The sequence below is a fragment of the Myxocyprinus asiaticus genome, chromosome 26, assembly GCF_019703515.2.
Source record: "Myxocyprinus asiaticus isolate MX2 ecotype Aquarium Trade chromosome 26, UBuf_Myxa_2, whole genome shotgun sequence".
Taxonomy (NCBI): Eukaryota; Metazoa; Chordata; class Actinopteri; order Cypriniformes; family Catostomidae; genus Myxocyprinus; species Myxocyprinus asiaticus.
In genome coordinates, this window is record NC_059369.1 from 15635454 (window position 1) to 15655446 (window position 19993).

The window sequence follows — 19993 nt, forward strand, 5'->3', positions numbered from 1 at the left end:
TTAAGAAAATCAAGCCTAATTTAGAACCATTAAGGTTCTTTGCATTGTGATCATTTTCATAAAGCACACCTTCACAAATTCTAATTACTGTATTGCAAAAACCAAACATTCAGACATTTTACATTTCTAATGGTTTAGAAATATGACCCAGGCATTTTTCGTTAGAAATAACCCTATATCCAGCAGACCACTCAGATCCAAAAATGTAATTTACAACAGCCACCTTTAATTTTTAAAATGTATTAATTCAAATAGAGACTGGTGCCAGACAACTTAAAAAGGGTTTACAAAAAAAACAAAACAAAAAAAACACTGATTTCAAGTGACTGGTGAAATTGTTCAGTGATTAAATTTATGATGTTTTTAAAACAAAACAAAAAAGCTGGGCTATGTGGGTGGTGCTGATGTCTGTTTTATGCATTGCGGTCAATACGAACATCAACCTCTCGTCCGTTGATTTTGGTTCCATTCATCATTCTGCAGGCTTTCTCTGCACTCTCTGGAGAATCAAAACGGACCGTTCCACATCCTTTGGACTTCCCATTTTCCATCTTTATTTCAGCATACATCACCTGACCTGTAGATGAGTGTTGCAATTTTACAACTGTTTCTTAATGTTTGTAATGCATTAAATATGATGAAATGGTGCCCTATAACGAGATTGTGCCATTACTTTAACACTTACCACAGTGACTGAACTTCTCCTTTAACTTCTGCCAGGTGAGATCATATGAGAGCTGAGAACACAAATGTTTTTACTAAAACACACTTCAGTGATACCAACAGAGTAAACTGTTTATTCATTTTGATAATACGCACATTTCTCACAAAGATCTGGCATCCTCCCTTAGACCCCATTCCCCTGTCACTCAATCCACCCATGTGACCAGAACTGCCTCCATACTGGCCGAAGCCACGGCCCATGTCCATATTCCCACCCATCCGGTCAAACCCAGTGTTCATGCCAATGTTACACATTCCTCCACCTAAAACACAAACAGTCCATCTGGATTAACTAGCAGTGTCATACTGTATGCAGCGGTTCTCTACTTTTTTTTAATACATTTTGTTGGGTCACTTGAAAAGCAGGGCTGAAATGTGAATGTGTGAGATTGAGTGAGGTGACTGGACCTAATCCAGAGGCCATGGGTCCCATTCCTACATTCCCCATTCCTCCAAACCCTCCACCTGACGTGAAAGACAACAGACAATCAGCATCACAATTTCAGCTCAGGTTAATGTCAACAAGCAAAATTAACTGACATTGTATGCGTGACATCTCAACAGCAGGCCTTTAATAATAAACACTACAGAAAGACATAACTGGTTTGACCAATATTTTTACTGATATTTCCAATCATATTGTTTGATTATCAGTTCTTTAATATAGAGTTAACCCATAAGTAGACCCCATTCAGTGGGTCTCTAATCAATAGCACCCAACAACTGCATTACAGCACTGAGTGTTCAGCAGGAAACAATACTTTAACATACCATTTCTTAAATTGTTTAATGTTAATTTTACATATAATACATTAATAACATTAAAAGTTTAACATTGACGCATTATAATCTAACAAACAACAATAGTATATTTATAGGGATGGGACGATATGGTTCTCACTATTCGGTTCGATATACAATATGGTTCACCAATCGATATAATCTTAATTTGACAACAATTAAAAGGACAAAGTATGACAGAACATTGTTTATATTTTGAAAAATGTTTGAGCAAATTGTACAATTTCTCTTCAAAATAAAGTTCTTTAATACACAATATAAATGCTCAAAAGTTTAAATAAGAGTTCCTAATATGCATTTCTCTATAAGAAAATATCACAAACAAATAAGACTTCAAAAATAGTGGACTACATTCAGGCTGATCAGGTGCAGAACAAGCAGCAGAACAAGCAACAGAACCTGTTGCGTACGTGAAAGTGTATATTTATTAAATTATTATATTTACATTTTAATGTACAAATTCTACATTCTATCAATTAATATTTTCATAAATTGTATATACTGTATATAATAATGATATGAGCTACAGTTGAAGTCAGATGTTTACATACACTTAGCTTGAAGTCATTAAAACTAAATTTTAAACCACTCCACAGATTTAATATTAGCAAGTTGTTTAATTGACTATAATCACAATTCCAGTGGGTCAGAAGTTTACATACACTAACTGTGCCTTTAAACAGCTTGGAAAATTACAGAAAATGATGTCAAGCCTTTAGACAGTTAGTCAGTTAGCTTCTGATAGGAGGTGTACTGAATTGGAGGTTTCAAAAGAAATCAGCAAAGACCTCAGACATCAGTCTGGTTCATCCTTGGAAGCAATTTCCAAACGCCTGAAGGTACCACTTCATCGGTGCAAACAATAGTACGCAAGTATATACACCATGGGACCATGCAGCCATCATACCACTCAGGAAGGAGATGCATTTTATCTCCTAGAGTTGAATGTAGTTTGGTGCGGAAAGTACAAAATCAATCCCAGAATAACAGCAAAGGACCTTGTAAAGATGCTGGAGGAAACAGGTAGACATGTATCTATATCCACAGTAAAACAATTCATATATCGGCATAACCTGAAAGGTCAGCAAGGAAGAAGCCACTGCTCCAAAACTGCCATAAAAAAAAGCTACACTACAGTTTGCAAGTGCACATGGGGACAAATATCTTACTTTTTGGAAAAATGTCCTCTAGTCTGATTTAAAAAATAAATAAAAAAAAAACCTGTTTGGCCATAATGACCATCGTTATGTTTGGAGGAAAAAGGGTGAGGCTTCCAAGCCGAAGAACACCATCCCAAACGTGAAGCATGGAGGTGGCAGCATCATGTTGTGGGGCTGCTTTGCTGCAGGAGGGACTGGTGTACTAGACAAAATAGATGGCATCATGAGGAAGGAACATTATATGGATATACAGTATTGAAGCAACATCAAGACATCAGCCAGGAAGTTAAAGCTCGGTCACAAATGGGTCTTCCAAATGGACAATGACCCCAAGCATACCTCCAAAGTTGTGGCAAAATGGCTTAAGGACAACAAAGTCAAGGTATTGGAGTGGGCATCACAAAGCCCAGACCTCAATCCGATAGAAAATTTGTGGGCAGAACTGAAAAAGTGTGTGCGAGCAAGGAGGCCTACAAACCTGAGTTGCACCAGTTCTGTCTGGAGGAATGGGCCAAAATTCCAGCAACTTTGGCTTTGGCTACCCAAAACGTTTTGACCCAAGTACAAACAATTTAAAAGGCAATGCTACCAAATAATAACAAAGTGTATGTAAACTTCTGACCCACTGGGAATGTGATGAAAGAAATAAAAGCTAAAATAAATAATTCTCTCTACTATTATTCTGACATTTCACATTCTTAAAATAAAGTCATGATCCTAACTGACCTGAGACAGGGAATGTTTTCTGATTAAATGTCAGGAATTGTGAAAAACTGTGTTTAAATGTATTTGGCTAAGGTGTATGTAAACTTCTGACTTCGACTGTATACATTTTTGAAATAATGTGTACAATTTACAAATAATAACATTACGTTTTCATTCATTCGTATAACAAGCGCTGTAATGCTACTGTCACTTTAAGAATTTAACGCACATTTTTTTTAGCTCATGTGCTATTTGTGATTAATTTCTTTTTACTTTTATATCTGACTGTAGAGAACAGAAAGGATATTACAATTTTTCTCAGTCGCTTTGGTACATTTCTGAAATTCTCAAAACTACTTTTTAAACCTCCACATCATCAAGTCACTTGTGCACATCATAAAAGCAATTTCCCATTCTTTTGAACAAACTGCCAATGCTTTGGTACATTCATGCAATTGATTATGTACAACTGTCTGCCGTTTCCTACATTATCAATTGCTTATGTCATGTTGTTCAAAATATATTATACTGGTTCTCTGTTGAATAGTCTTACCCCCAAAACATCTAGGCATTAGTTCATTGCACAAGTTATTAAATGCAAAATGGTTTACCAGTTGTCAGTCTGTCAAGCAAATTTTCTATACATTTCTATTAGACTTTTGTAAATGTGTCTTGAATTAATGAATTGCTCTCATGTGAATCTTGACTTTCACTAATGAAGGGAATGTGTGAAGCATTAGATCAACCAATGATCAACCAGTTCTCTAAAATAGCTCAAAGGTGCATCTCATGAATCTTCAATTGGCAAGCATATATAGACAGAGCACAACACAGTGTTACAATTTCTGACAATGTAAGAACAAGGAAATGAACAGGGTCAACAGCCGGGAAGGAGGAGTAAGGATACGTGGTGGAAGGGTAGGGAGGCAAAACAGAGGAAGAGGTAGAAGAGGCCAAGAACATAGGCACATTTCCGATGAAATAAGGGCCACTATTGTGGACCATGTTCTCAATCATGGTCTTACAATGGCCAAGGCTGGTCAAAGGGTGCAGCCGAATGTTGGGAGAACAACAGTGTCCTCAATCATTCAAACATTTCTTAGACAGAACAGGTAAGTAATCCAACAATGTGCACTGTACTGTAACTGTATACTTACTGTAATGCATCATATTACAGTAGTCCACTTGCATTTTACTGTACACAGTAAATATATTTCATACAGATACATACTGTAAAACTACCTCACAGGGGTTGCAAAGGGCCCCTTCTCACACCTCAACAGGAGTCTATTTGCACCATGATCACAGCAAATAATTCCATTAGACTAAGGGAGATACAGAGTGCAATTATAAACTCAGCAAAAAAAGACACTTTCAACTGCTTTTATTTTCAGCAAACATGTGTAAATATTTGTATGAACATAAAAAGATTCAACAATTTAGACATAAACTGCACAAGTTTCACAGACATGTGACCAACAGAAATGGAATAATGTGTCCCTGAACAAAGGGGGGGGGGGCACCAGCTGCATTAAGTACTGCAGTGCATCTCATCCTCATGGACTGCACCAGATTTGCCAGTTCTTGCTGTCAGATGTTACCCCACTCTTCCACCAAGGCACTTGCAAGTTCCCGGACATTTCCGGGGAAATGGCCCTAGCCCTCACCCTCCGATCCAACAGGTCCCAGACGTGCTCAATGGGACTGAGATCCGGGCTCTTCGCTGGCCATGGCAGAACACTGACATTGCTGTCTTGCAGGAAATCACACACAGAACGAGCAGAATGGCTGGTGGCATTGTCATGCTGGAGGGTCATGTCAGGATGAGCCTGCAGGAAGGGTACCGCATGAGGGAGGAGGATGTCTTCCCTGTAACACAGTGTTGAGACTGCCTGCAATGCAACAAGCTCAGTCCGATGATGCTGTGACACACTGCCCCAGACCATGACAGACCCTCCACCTCCAAATCGATCCTGCTCCAGAGAACAGGCCTCGGTGTAACGCTCATTCCTTCGACGATAAACGCAAGTCCGACCATCACCCCTGGTGAGACAAAACCACGACTCAGTGAAGAGCACTTTTTGCCAGTCCTGTCTGGTCCAGCGAAGGTGGGTTTGTGCCCATAGGCGACGTTGTTGCCGGTGATGTATGGTAAGGACCTGCCTTACAACAGGCCAACAAACCCTCTGTCCAGCCTCTCTCAGCCTATTGCGGACAGTCTGAGCACTGATGGAGGGATTGTGCGTTCCTGGTGTAACTCGGGCAGTTGTTGTTGCCATCCTGTACCTGTCCCGCAGGTGTGATATTCAGATATACCGATCCTGTGCAGGTGTCGTTACACATGGTCTGCCACTGCAAGGACGATCAGCTGTCCTTCCTGTCTCCCTGTAGCGCTGTCTTGGGCGTCTCACAGTATGGACATTGCAATTTATTGCACTGGCCACATCTGCAGTCCTCATGCCTCCATGCAGCATGCTTAAGGCATGTTCACGCAGATGAGCAGGGACCCTGGGCATCTTTCTTTTGGTGTTTTTCAGAGTCAGTAGAAAGGTCTCTTTAGTGTCCTAAGTTTTTATAACTGTGACTTTAATTGCCTGCCATCTGTAAACTGTTAGTGTCTTAATGACCATTCCACAGTTGCATGTTCATTAATTGTTTATGGTTCACTGAACAAGCATGGAAAACATTGTTTAAACCCTACAATAAAGATCTGTAAAGCCATTTGGATTTTTACAAAATTATCTTTAAAATACAGTGTCCTGAAAAAGGGACGTTCTTTTTTTGCTGAGTTTAGAAGACAACGTCTTTGAAAATATCCAATCTGATAGCATCTCAACTATCGACAGGGTGCTGAAAAGACACCACATGAGCATGAAACAGCTGTACCATGTACCATTTGAAAGGAATGGTGACAGAGTGAAGGAGCTACGGTACCAGTATGTACAGGTAAAACATCTATGTGCATACAGTAACTACTTAAACAGTACAACATTTTATAGTGATATACAGTACAGTAAGTGTGACCTGTTCACATTAGCTATGGCTGTAGAAAAGAACTTGCAATATGTATACATTTGATGTAAATGTATCTTGTTCAAAATGAAAACACATGTAATTCATAAAACAAATTTTGTATCTTCTGGGATATAGCATATAATGGAACTGGAATCAAGTGAACCACCTCACAACTTCATACATCTGGGTGAGGCGTGGCCAAAAGCAGAAGGCGTGGTTGAAATGTCATCAGCCACAGAGCTACTGTCGATGTGCCAGGCCAACGGCGAGGGAACATCAGTTTGTGTGCTGCTATTTCAGAGCATGGTGTGCTAACTCGTATTCCCCTTATAGGGCCATACAACACACAGCATCTCCTCACCTTCTTAGAGACCCTCTACAGGGATCTCATCCCTGATGATGAGAGGGGTCCGTTTTGAGATGATTTACTAAAGTATGTGGTAATATGTGGTAATTTGGGATAATGTGAGTTTCCATAGTTCAAATACCATCAGACAATGGTCTGTGACCCACTACAGGTTGCTGATGGAATTCCTCCCACTCTATTCCCATTCCTTAACCCAATTGAGCAGTTCTACTCAGTAATGAGGTGGAAGGTCTATGATAGCCAGCCACATACTCAGATGACCCTGCTGGCTGCCATGGATGCAGCATGTGAGAACATCATAGCAGACGCCAGAAGAGGCTGGATAGACATTCCAAAAGATTCGTTCCACGCTGCATTGCAAGGGAAGATATCCGTTGAGATGTGGATGAGAATCTGTGGCGCCGACAGACTGGGACGTCAGGTGGTGTAGAAAGACTGCACTGTGATTCCCCATACAGCGCTTCAAGCACAGTTCTGCCTAAGGGGTGTTTCCTATGTTTAACTTTTTAATTTTGTTTTTGTTTTCCTTTGTGCTGTAAAACAGTCTTATTTTTTCTTTTCTGTATCACAATGACATTGTACTGTAATTTGTTGACAGACCAACAGTAAAAGCGTAAATGTGAATCCTGTCCAATCTCTTGCAATCAATATCCCACATACAGTAATGTGTAACTTTGTACTGTTGAAATTAATATATGCCATACAGAAAAAGTGCAGCCTTGTGCATTTTCAATCACTGCCATCAAAACCGTAGCCATAGTTTACATCAGGAAATACTGAAAAAGTACACGGTTATATTGGCTAAGCATTTTGACTATCTTGTTTGTGAACAATGACACAAGGACTTGTCATTCTGATGGCATGAATATATTCACTGACATAGATATTTACTTTTGAGAGATGAAATAATGATTGAGCAAGTTACAGGCTTTTGCAGGTAATCCATTGTGTGGTGCTGTTTGAACAAATTGTTTCGAGAAATGCACTTACAAGTTTGCAAATTTTAAGGACGATTCGAGAAATGTACCAAAGCAACTGAGAAAAACTGTAAGACACAGTATTCTAAAAGTGGACTGTGAGATTTCATCTTTGGACACAATTTATATGGAAGAAGTGTTTTAATCTCAAGCACTTGTCAAAACAAGGCAATTTTCCAGGTATTCCAGTACTTAAATTTCTAAGAGCTAAATTCAAGCACTTTAAGCACTTCAAGGACCCATATGAAATCTAAACAGTGTAGAAAAAAAGTGCAGTAGGGTAAATCAAGCAATAGAGAGATTATGATGTTTGACGGGTCATTTAATTTATTATCACATGGACAGAAAACAATATTTCAAATTTAGAAATATCGAGTTTTGCCTCAATATGGTTTATCATTTTTTTATATCGAAATTCGATATATCATCACCATCCCTATATATTTATGAATAACATTAACAAAGATTAATAATAGAATTAATACAGATGTAAAATCGGATGCTTCAACTAAATCTATTGGTCGTAAAAACACTATCGTCTGATCTCTAAAAACATACACGACTGTACTCACCGAGACCACCAAATGAGTCTCCAAATGGACGGTTTATTCCCAGATCACTCCTGCCAAAGTCCCGGTCCATCCCTGCCATTCCCGACCGATATATATCTGTGCACAGAGACACAACTGTTAAGAGATCTTCCAGACACAGAGAGACAGATTGATAAAATGATGTGTTACCTCCCATTCGGCTCATGGGTCCCATGTCTCTGCCACCAAAACCTCCCATTCCATCCATCCCAGAGAAGCCTCCACCCATTCCTACACATACATACACACACACTGATGAAGCTTGTGATAGATAATGCTGTAGTTAGAGAGTTGGTGTATCAGATCAGATTCTCACCACTCATGCGATTCATGCTGCTGAATCCTGGTCCGTCCATTCCTGCCAATCATTCAATCATAATCAGTTCAAAAGGTCAATTTCAATTAATCATATCAAAACTCTGATTCAACAATTGGAGACTCCATGAATATGTTTATTTAAATAGTCTAGCAAACATCTCATACTGGAACGCAATTGAAAAGGGTTAAGAATCATTTTTTGTTTTTTTTTTTCTCATTTTGTGAAAAACTTTATCTAGATTTTTTATTTTGTTGCCACTTGCCAAATTGTTTTAAAATATTTAATAATTTTAAACAATGGCTTTCTGGGTGAAATGATGGTCCCTCTGACTGGGAAAATGCACTATTTTAAGCCATTTCAGATCAAATACATAAATATCCAAATATATTTTCAGAATATCATCAAATGTCTGAAAAATATCAAGATGCAAATTTTAGCAGTATCACCCAGCCTTAAGTGCAGAATAATACTTACAGTAATAATTAACCAGACAAACTCTATACAAAAAGGCATCTAGTTGAAATATCTTTTAAACATACCTCCAGGTCCCACTGAGCCCATTCCTCCTCCACTGAGATTGTTGGCATTTATCGGCTGCCCACCGGGGCCCAAACCCATGCCGATTCCCCCCAGACCTCCTGCAAACACAAATAATTTTTGTGTTCTACTGAAAATCTAACAAGTGGTCAGCAAAAATACAGGTGGTAACAGTGTCCAAAACATTTTGAGATCAGATCACGGACACCATTATTATTTTTTAATAATTCAAGGGGCCGGAGTCAATTATTCCACTTATACCACGGTTACCACACCTTAAGACATCGTTCAGGGTTTTATCTCAAGACAATTTCTGGTTTTCATGCCTGAAACACTCGAGAGTGGAACTACTTTCTTCGGCCATGGATTCAGCATCTAGCTTTGATACAGCTCAAGTCTTCTTTTATTAGTTTAAAAACATCACTTTAGAACTAGCAACGGAGGATGCACTGATTTTCAGCATTGGAATAACAAGGTATTGTGCACTTGTGTGCGTTTGTATGTGCGTGTGTATAAGCAAGAGAGAGAAATAGAGAGATCATGTGTGGAATTATATGTGTTTGATGCGGCTCTCGTCAGGATTAACATCGCTTCAAGGTGCAAAGATGTAAGTTTAAGTATACTTCTCATCAGCAGCGAGTGCCGCCATTCTTGTACATAGCTTTTACATTGCTAAACAACTGTTTACAATCCCAGTGAGTCACGGGGGTGCGCTAACTTTGCGCCCGAGAGAGTTTGTGTGAGATTGAAAGAGGGGGGTGGGGGAGCACGATGGTGCTTTACACTGTGGCTCTGGCAAGATGATTTGGGTGAAATACATAGAAACATTATTAACACAAGTTAAGCACATATTAAAAGTTATTTAGGATAATATAGAAACTGTTGTATAGATCAAGACACGTGTGGCTCTGTTTGTTGGTCACAACTCGAGCCCCTATGTGTGCATGCGTGTGTATGAGTGTGGGTGAGAAGAGAGAGCGCTAGGGCGCTTTTCAAAATTTCAATAAATTTACGACATTATAGACGTGTGTTGTTCTTATCTGATGTACTTAGCCAATGTCTTTGTTTTATTTGGTTATTTTGCTGTGGTAGCCTGTACGGCTCTTTGAAATAACTGAAATGATTTGGAACCGTTATGCGGTCAAGACCTGGAACAACTTCATAGCCGTGCGTTTACTGGAAAATAACTGCACACCTTAGAACAACAGTCAACATATCAGAATCAAGCATTCAACAGACCCATGGTATAAACACAATCAAACCCCACAGACAAACACACTGCACTCATACTGGGTAACTGGGGTTGTTTTTCTGCTGGTCTGAAGTCATCTGCAGGAAGCGATTTCTCATCCTACAATAAAGACACAACACATAAATTAAGGCTGAGAGCTGCCGTGCATGACCAACAGACAAAAATTCCAAACAAATAACTTACGTAAAATTTCTCACCATTTTCACATGCATCTGTCTGTCAAACAACATCTGACCATTGAACATAGCTGTGAGCATGAGTGAAGGAAGACTGCAGTATCAGACAGACAGTGCTGTTCTGCATACACAGCTAACTTATAAGACATATTCCTAACTGAAACAGATCCTCATAAGTCACAGATTTAGTGCACTCTTCATAGTCTCTGTATGCCATGCAAACAGCATTCCGAAAGTGAATGGTGACTGAGACTAATATACTTCAAGAAAATCATAGAGGTTTGGAATAACATGAGGGTGAGTAAACAATGGCAGAATTTTCATTTTTGGATTAACTATCCCTTCTGCCAAGGAAGCCATCTTCAAAGGGTTTTGGAACATTGCAACAGACAATGAGGTAAGATATGTGAGAGGATACAGATGGCTTGAACAGCCTCCAGAGGTTGTTCAAAGGTAACTGTCCCCATCCCTCGACTCTTCCCGTCTTTGTCCTCCTTCACGTCTGCTCTCCTCACCATTCCTGCCATACTAAACACCTCCTTCAGTTTCTTCCATCCCACCTTAAAGTCTAGCTGCACAGAAACACACCAGATGAGGTTTATCAAAAACAGGTGTCACACAGCACCATCAGCAGCTCATTTGAACACTTCTTAAAACAGAAGTGTACTAATCGTGGGCTGTTTAAAGACTCTAAGGATTACAGGATGTTGATGAATCTGGATTAATCCAAATAAGCATGTGCCTACACTTAATTTACATTAGTCTCTCAGCAAACATATCCTTTAGATGCTCTTCCCGAGAAGCATGCACAGCGAGATCTTTTAGTAAAGCCAAGCATGCTATTCTCAAAATACCTTATATTTTTACATACGAGTGGTTTCAATGGTTTCTAACATTTATCCTAAATTTAAATGTGAATCATTGATGACTCTCCGCAAAAACATTTACACAGGTTTTGCACACAAATAACGGTTAATGAATTAGGGCTGGCCAGTTTTTCCAATTTATTTGAATTTGCGTTGCCATTTTTTTTTTTTTTATTGAGGAATCAAGATTTTCCATAAAAACACTGCAAACGCAACAGTTAGATACGTTGTAAATCCACCAAAGGCTGAATAAGTAAGAGAAAAATTTTCATAGGACTTGCCTTAATTCCTATCCTGATCAGAGCAGCTGCATGTGTGTGGCACGCTCCAAATAAACATGACAGGTTAACAACACGGAGAGTGATATAAAAGACACTGGTAATATTCTCAGAAAGACTGTACAGTGTTTGTAGCTCTACTTCATCCATCATGCATGTATACACTGGCTTAAGACCTTAACTGGCCTCGGCGTGCACGTTGATGAATTATCTCCTTTTCTTTTTCCCCATAATAAAGCATCAGTTACGTGACAGTTATGGGCGCTTCATTTCAAATCAAATGGACAGGCTAAAGGATATTTCTGGGAGAATCAAACATTCACCGCTCCTTTTAATTATGTTCTGTGACATGTTTCAAGTATACTGTCTGCATCTAATAACATAATAAGCCAACATTTGGCAAGTGATCATTTTGACAAACTTAGCGATTTGAATTGTAATGATAAATTTCATTTTGCTGTGAGCGTCTCTGTCTGCAGGGCTTTATGAATATACATATAATTTGTTTTATATTCAATGAGTCCTTTCTAGACAAACTATCATTTCTAGATATTGATTTCTAGACAACATTCTAGACAAACTTGGTTTAGATAAAATGAATATAATTGGCTAAGTAGTATTTAGCAGTTTTATTTTTTTCTATTGTTTCTGAACATCTGGGTTTATTAGATTTTAATTTATTTAACATTTACACCATGTTGACAACTTCCTGTGTGGTGCACTTTTTTTTGTGCATTTTTCTTGCACACCTTTGTTTCCTTTAATAAAAATAACTTTAGATTTTTCTAACCAGTTTGCCTTGCATTCTAATAAAGAACATGTTACTTTTAATGTTACTGTACATTTAAAAGTTTGAAAAAAATAAAACAAATCTAATCATGGGGGAGTCACGTGATGCCACACGAGGATCGGACATGTGAACGGCGAGCTCTGCGCACTTTGCTAGTTTTAATGTCTTTTATGACATATACTGGTGAGATTCGATACACTGTTTCATAACTGTTCTAGAAGGACAATATGTCAAAGAATTCAAAATCCTCAGGCTCTGGAGACATTAAAAGACACATGCATGCTCAAGCTGACACCCCTGAGCAGGCCGCGGGCCTGGGAGTTGATTTGGTTGAAGAGATGCGGGAAATGCGGCGAGAGATGCTGAACATGTCGGCAATGCTGACGAAGGTCTTTGCTGACTTGGATCTTGCTGTGATACGATCGATCGGGTTCAGAGTTTTATGTGTGACGTGTTGGGCACTCAAATTTCATTTTGCCCAAGACTCTATTTTAGGCGATGGGGCGGTCATTAATATAGGGGATAAATACATAAATTGGGTCCTAGCCAGTGTTATGATTGGCAGACAAATCATTCTTAGGGGATGGAAGTCATCTGGAGCGCTCTCGTTTCAAGAGTGGCACACAGAGATGGGCAAGGTGGCGGCATTTGAGGGAATGTCGTATAGAAGGCTAGGTAGCATGGATTTGTTCAATAAAAAATGGGGCAACTATTTGGTCTTTTTGGAGGGTTCTCATGGAGGGGCAGTGAAGGGAGATTTGTAATATTAAATGTATGATTTTTACTTTATTTTTATTTTTATTTGTGTATACTTTCATTTTGTGTTGGACCACTGGATGTTTGTAGTGAGGGTGGGGAGGGGGATGTTCAGGGGAAGGGACATATAATGATATAATTTGATTGTGTATGTTCTGTTTATTAAATCCTGTTTTTTAATCAAAATGTTAATATCAAAAAGAAAAAATGGAATCATCCATAAGTTTGAAAAAAAAAAAAAAAGAGATTTTATTTTTCTGCCATATCGCCCAGCCCTACAGTGAATGAGACCCACTGCCAATCAAACGTAGCTCAATAACATTTCAAACAAGTGACTCACGTTGGCCACAAATACAGTGGTCCCCAGATGGCCAGCCTGCAGTGCGTTGATGATGTCAGGGGGGATATTGGGGTTGTTGCTGATGGAGGGGGGTACATTCATACCCCCTGGGCCAGCATCCTGCCCTCTCCCCCCACCATACATCCTCCCTGCTTTCTGCAGAACACGACGTGCGTGCTCGCCGTCAGGATCCTAAAAACAACCCAACACATCAGTTAACCCTCCTATTGTTTTAAGAAACTGCACCCTCCTTTTGTCCTTCGGGTAATTTTTGACCGGTATTGAAAAATGCATAAATTCTTGTTTTGTTGTGGTACCAAAGTGTACCACAACAGTATAATAAAATTATATATATATATATATATATATATATATATATATATAAAAAATTTAAAAAAAAAATAAAAATTGGTCTGTGTGTGTTTGTGTGGACATGTGCCCATTTTAGAGAAAAGTATGCAATTTGTGGGAAAGATGCAGTACCCAGTGAAACAGGTGGGGAAGCTAGAAAACAGTATGGGGCTACATTTGAAAAAAAATGTTTAGAGCAAATTTGATTCATGTACAAAATAAACCCTGATTTAAATCTGCATAACATCCAGAAAGTCGACAACTGTTTTTTTTTTTGTTTTTTTTAACCCGTTTTAAAAAAATTTGGTTTTAAATAGTTTTTTCAATTAAACAAGTACAAAAATACATTTTCTGTTTTATTTTGTTTGTTATGATGGTTTTGACAGTCACAACATTTGGTTCCGGTACCAGAACTAGGGATTTCCTGATATTGTGTCCTATACCGCGCTCATGTACTGGTACTTGTAAAAATGCTCCGATACCAAAAACCGATACCATCTGATGTACGCATGTCATTACGTAAACATTCAGCCCACAAATTAAAATCACGTTATGTCCAAGTGAGATTATTTAACCACAAAAGTTGTGATTTACTGAGATAAATATATAGTTTGCATGTAATTTAAATGTGAGAGCTTGTGAATGTGGAGACAGTGTTGTGCTGACGCCGGCTGCTCATACCTTTTAAAGCTCCTCCAAGGCTCATACAGGGAAAACACCGTCATGAGCATCGAGCACACTGTATGCAGCAGATGATAGTAAACAGAGTGCAAATTCACGTTGTAGCGTGAGGCACACACAGAGTACATAATTAAATAGCAGCCTTTTGCAGTTTAATAATCACTGAGTCACGTAGTGACCAGTTTATGCAGAGTGGGAAGCTGCCATCATAACGTCAGAGCTCCTTGGTCAAACACAAACACTTTAAAATAAAAGCTCTGTCAGAATTAAAAGGTAAATTTATAGTAAAAGTACAACAGAAATATATCACTACTGTAAATTAATTTAATATTCATTATAATACTACTAATAATAGTAACAATAATAATAAACTTAGTAATTGTATTATTCTTAAGCAGTATCTAACATCTGTGATGCTCTGTTATGCAGCACTTTATCTGACAAAATATAAAGTAACTCCAATGTTGTATTTTGGATTGTGCTGTGAGGTTCTGTACATAAGCACATAATTTGATAAAACAATATTATGTTGAAAATGTATTGTTATATTTTCATTTGATTAATGAATTAAACAATTTTGAAGATAAAATTGAAATAAATTGTTTATATTAAGTTTAGGAAAAAAAACAGGTATTGGACTCCAAAATGAAGTATCGGTACTTGCACTCGTTCTCAAAAAAATAAAAACCAGTATCGTGACATCCCTACCAAAAACTATGTTGTACTTATAAAATATTCTTTACCTGTGCCTGATCAAAAAGGACCTTAAGACAAAAGAAGGGTTAAGGTCCACACAACATCACATAGCAAAGAAAATTGTAGAAGGAAATTGTCGTGAGGGTCTCTACCTCCTTGATGTTCAGTGGTCTTCCATTTAAATCATGTTTGCTCATGACATCAATGGCTTTCTTTACAAACTCTTCATCTTTGAATTCAACCACACTGCAACAGAAGCAAAGCCGTCAGCATACGTGCAACAATGGAACGTTTACTGATTTGTGTGAAGTAGGGATGTCAAATGTACCGTTATTTTGTATCAAGTGGATACTTAAAGATAAAAGGTAATAATACTAGTCTTACTGCAGTATTGTTCATAAAGAAACAACTTAAAAATCCCTCAAATTCTGTCGGGCCCACTACATAAACATGTGTAGATTACAAGAATTAAAGTAATATACAGGAAGAGCAGAAAGATGGTGCTCTCTGTTCTGTTTCTCATTGACTTGGCCAGCGAGAAGATACGCTGTAAACAAGTAATTTTTTGGTTAAATACTTTTTCAATAGGAGTGTGTTCAACATCATATTAGTTTTTGCTGTGAAATCAAAATTGAAATTTTTTTAATGATATTGTTATAGTTAATAATGGTTCTTACCCACAGCCCTGCAGGAGCACAGCCCAGAGAGTTGCAGAGGATGACAAGATAGAACAAAAAAATCAGAACACCACACAATCATTTAAGCAGTTGAAACATTTTCAGAATGAGAGAAATATGTGAATGTGATTCATATCATTAGTGCTTTAAAAAGATCAATTAAAACACATGCTTCTGAATAAATATTTGGTTTTAAATTAGAAACCAGCTTTCGCTTAATTTCATTTGGACGTTTCTATGGTGAGATGGACAAATGTAAAAAAAAAAATAATCCAGGGGCAAATAAAACGGATTAAAACGGAATCTTACAGTTGTTACAGGAAAGAACCAATCAAACAGACAGAAGCATGAAGGGGGTTTAGGAAGGACAGCTGACAGATGGCGTCTCATAAGTCAGTTTGCATAATCTTAATTCCAAATCAAAATACACCTGCGCAATCATCAAATGTGTCAAATCAAATGTGAGAAATTGACTCCAGCCAAATGTGTCAACCAATTTAAAGTACATCCAAATAATGGTCTTTACTGAGGTAAACATCAACACACTATCCCCAAGGTCAAAGGTCAACAATATCGGGTCTACCGGCAGAAACCCAGGTCACATGTATCGCCCTGAGCACATGAGAGTGATGCTGCGGAGGGGATTTCAACCTCACACAGCGCAGATTCACCAACACTTACCCTTGACTTTCCTTCTCCATCCTTAAAGAGCTCCACGTATGTAACCTCACCAACTACATGAGACATACAAAGGGAAAATACCAGAGAACAAGGCATTTAAATCACCAGTGGTCTCGTCACAGGGTTGACACCTTGGTTCAACGCTACACACCTGAAACCTCAAGGCAACTCCTCAAACACCACAATTCCATTTATTTACGGACACCAGGCAGCTATACAACTACATTCAACTATAGAAGTGCAAAGAATTCTACACATTTACACAGGTTGAAAAATCACTGCACCTGTGCCATCCTTCAAAATAAGTGAAATAAACCACATTCCAGAAGTTCAGATGTTTATCTGTGTCACTTTACTACTGTAAATAAATCAAATTATCTAAGAGACATTTAAACAAATACCATAGTAAACCTGAAATAACCTAGAGTCGAAATATTCAAACCAGAACAGCATTATACTCTCCTGAGAGGAACAGACTCTATCCAACATACATCCATCCTTCTTTAAACGACACTAAATGAGAGATACAAGCTAGAAACTGAGAGAGGGAGCTGATGTAACAGTGACGCTTCAGTCTCTGTATGGGTTACCTTTCTCGCGCATTAGATCTTTAATTGCTTGCCACTTCATATCATACGGGATATTGCTAATAAACACTCGGTTTCTGTGGCCACTCTTCTTGTCCCCTGAACCGCCATGTCTGTCTTTATAGGGGTGGTATCGGTTTGACTTTCGGCCCCCGGAACTCTTCTCTTTGGGCTCTGGCTTCTCTTTAGGGGCTTCTTCTGCATCCCTGCTAACAGACAGATGGAGAAGACTATTTGCAAAAAGTGTTCAAAGTAATTAAAGTCAACTTCTGCCTAAATTCAATTAAAAACTACAAGACATTTTAACGCTCTGAAATGAATCATAGCAACTACTTGGATGAGAAAATATTATATTTGAATCCCCCAAAACACAAAGGCATTTGACTATATTTTCTCATGAATCCTAACATGTTTAATAACAGAAAACTGACAATATCCACCCAAATATGATCATCATACATAAATGAGACAATTGATCCTTTGTTGAGCCCCGCCTTAAAAGCGTTGCTGACCAATCCTGTCTTAGCAACTGTTGCCGTGCACCAATTTTTTGACAAGCGCTTGATTTTTCCAACGAGAGTCTATGGGAGTAATGTGTGTTTGAGCGGTTTTAAGCAGGATTTTTCAGAAATGATCCACAAAATGTAAAAAAACGTTGTTGCTGAGTCACTTGTAATAGTGACATGAGGTACCTAGAGAGGATACACGAAATGTTTTTTCATTCTTTTAAAAAAAAATCTGTAAATAAATCTTGCAAAGAGCATGCTATGGATTAAAATATGAGATCTGCAGAGCTTGTCAGAGCAAGCGACTGTAACCAAAGGGGGCCAGAGCTTAGTGAAGGGAGCAAAATCATTGGCCAACATTTTTTTATTATTCACAATCCATTCAGAAGGCTAGAAAAAAGTAATAAAAAAAAATGTTTAAAAAAAATTAAAAAATAAATCACAAAAGGCAGCATAAAAGTAATCCAAAAGACACCTGCTGAAGAAAGTCAGACACATCTGGGATGGCATGAGGGTGAGTAAATGAGAATTTTAATTTTTGGCTGAAATATTCCTTTAAAGATAAATTATACCAAATGATTTATTATGAATACTAGTTCAAAGCCCAATAGTCCTTATTCAGAGTAGCGCCATCTTTTATTCTTGAAGGGAATGAAAACGAGGCTGTGAGAGATAGGCTTACCATCTCTTCAATGTCACGCACGGTATAAAACTGTATAATGCTCATAAATCACATCTAATTTCCCACAACTCATGCTGTCTAGAGCTTCATGTCTACTAAATGTTCTTGGAAATATATTTTTCAATTAAACACTTTAAACTGCCGTACAGCCCATTGAAGATACTACGTCTATCCCTCACAGATGGCGCGGCTGTGAATAAGGTATATTAGTTCATAGCCCAATTTTTATGTGGTCGGGAGTCAGAGAGACCAAAAATTGTTTAAAAGATGCATAAACATTTAATGCTTTCCTGAAAACACTTTAAATTGAGAGAGAGAAAAAAAAAATCAACTGCAAGCTAATCGCGGAGCGGTTGCTATGGGTTACCGCTTTGCCTGGCAGTCGCAGCTAATGACCACAGCGCCACAAAACACAAGAAACGCTCGAAGGGGATAAATATGGAAAATAAACGACGGTAATATATTGAAATACCCGCTGAGACGGATGGAAACAAAGAAATGCTTATGTGAAACTAAAGGCGTTTGTTTTTCTGAACGAGCTCCGATCGCGCACAGGCCGCGCCAATACCACAGATGTAATAAACGCAATGCATGTGCAATTTTTGTTTTACAATAGCATAAATTACGTTTCATCGCCATTGACGTTCTTTTTTTGCTCCGCTTCTCCCTCTGCGGCCGGAGAACCGTCTGAATCCTCCTGTTTGATGTCCTCAGTTAGATCCACCGTCAGCTCCACGTCTGCCATATCTGCTGCTCCCGCCAACTCAAGCAAATATCGCGAGAAGAGACAACAGCTGAGTGACGTATGAGAGTCAGCGACAGACAGACAGACAGACATACAGATACTGTATAAAAGACAGAAAGAGTGTTAGACGAACGGTCTCCTGTTGGATCTAGACTTGAGGTAAAAACCTTTTTTATTTTATTTTTTTATTTTATTGTTTTATTATTATTATTATTATTATTATTATTATTATTATTATTATTAAGGGATTAAGAGAAAGGCATGGAATACGATGCATTAAACTGAACAGTAGGTGGCGGCATGTGCTCATGACACCAGTCCGCCATTAAAATAAAAGACGACGACGACCGGACAGACAGACAGACAGACAGACAAACAGACAGACAGACAGACATTTTGAGATTTTGCTTCAATATATCCACATAATTTTCCTTCCTCATGATGCCATCTATTTTGTCTAGTACACCAGTACCCCCTGCAGCAATGCACCCCCTCAACATGATGCTGCCACCTCCATGCTCCACGGTTGGGATGGTGTTCTTCGGCTTGCAAGCCTCACCCTATTACCTCCAAACATAACGATGGTCATTATGGCCAAAGAGTTCAATTTTTGTTTCATCAGACCAGAGGACATTTCTCCAAAAAGTAAGATCTTTGTCCCCATGTGCACTTGCAAACTGTAGTCTGGCTTTGTAATGGCGGGTTTGGAGCAGTGGCTTCTTCCTTGCTAAGCAG

General features: G+C 38.5%; 1 protein-coding gene across 8 annotated transcripts; it reads right to left on the reverse strand.

Annotated features, from left to right (window-relative positions):
• Positions 1-74: 74 nt before the first annotated feature.
• Positions 75-19277, reverse strand: LOC127417209 (myelin expression factor 2-like). Of its 8 annotated transcripts, none has more exons than XM_051657057.1 (16): positions 19140-19271; positions 17329-17534; positions 16058-16791; positions 15533-15626; positions 13653-13844; positions 11041-11194; positions 10644-10693; positions 10485-10545; positions 9197-9295; positions 8655-8696; positions 8489-8569; positions 8321-8416; positions 1132-1188; positions 820-986; positions 686-737; positions 75-577 (listed from the first exon to the last, which is right to left on the reverse strand). In XM_051657057.1, exons 4-16 carry the CDS (start codon positions 15575-15577, stop codon positions 414-416), a joined length of 1260 nt encoding a protein of 419 aa, XP_051513017.1. In that variant the 5' UTR covers positions 15578-15626; positions 16058-16791; positions 17329-17534; positions 19140-19271; the 3' UTR covers positions 75-413. The 8 variants fall into 8 exon arrangements, with proteins under 8 accessions (XP_051513017.1, XP_051513020.1, XP_051513014.1 ...); XM_051657060.1 differs by adding an exon at positions 14685-14742 and having other exon boundaries at positions 15533-16791; XM_051657054.1 differs by having other exon boundaries at positions 15533-16791; positions 17329-17531; positions 19140-19277.
• Between the last annotated feature and the right edge of the window lie 716 nt (positions 19278-19993).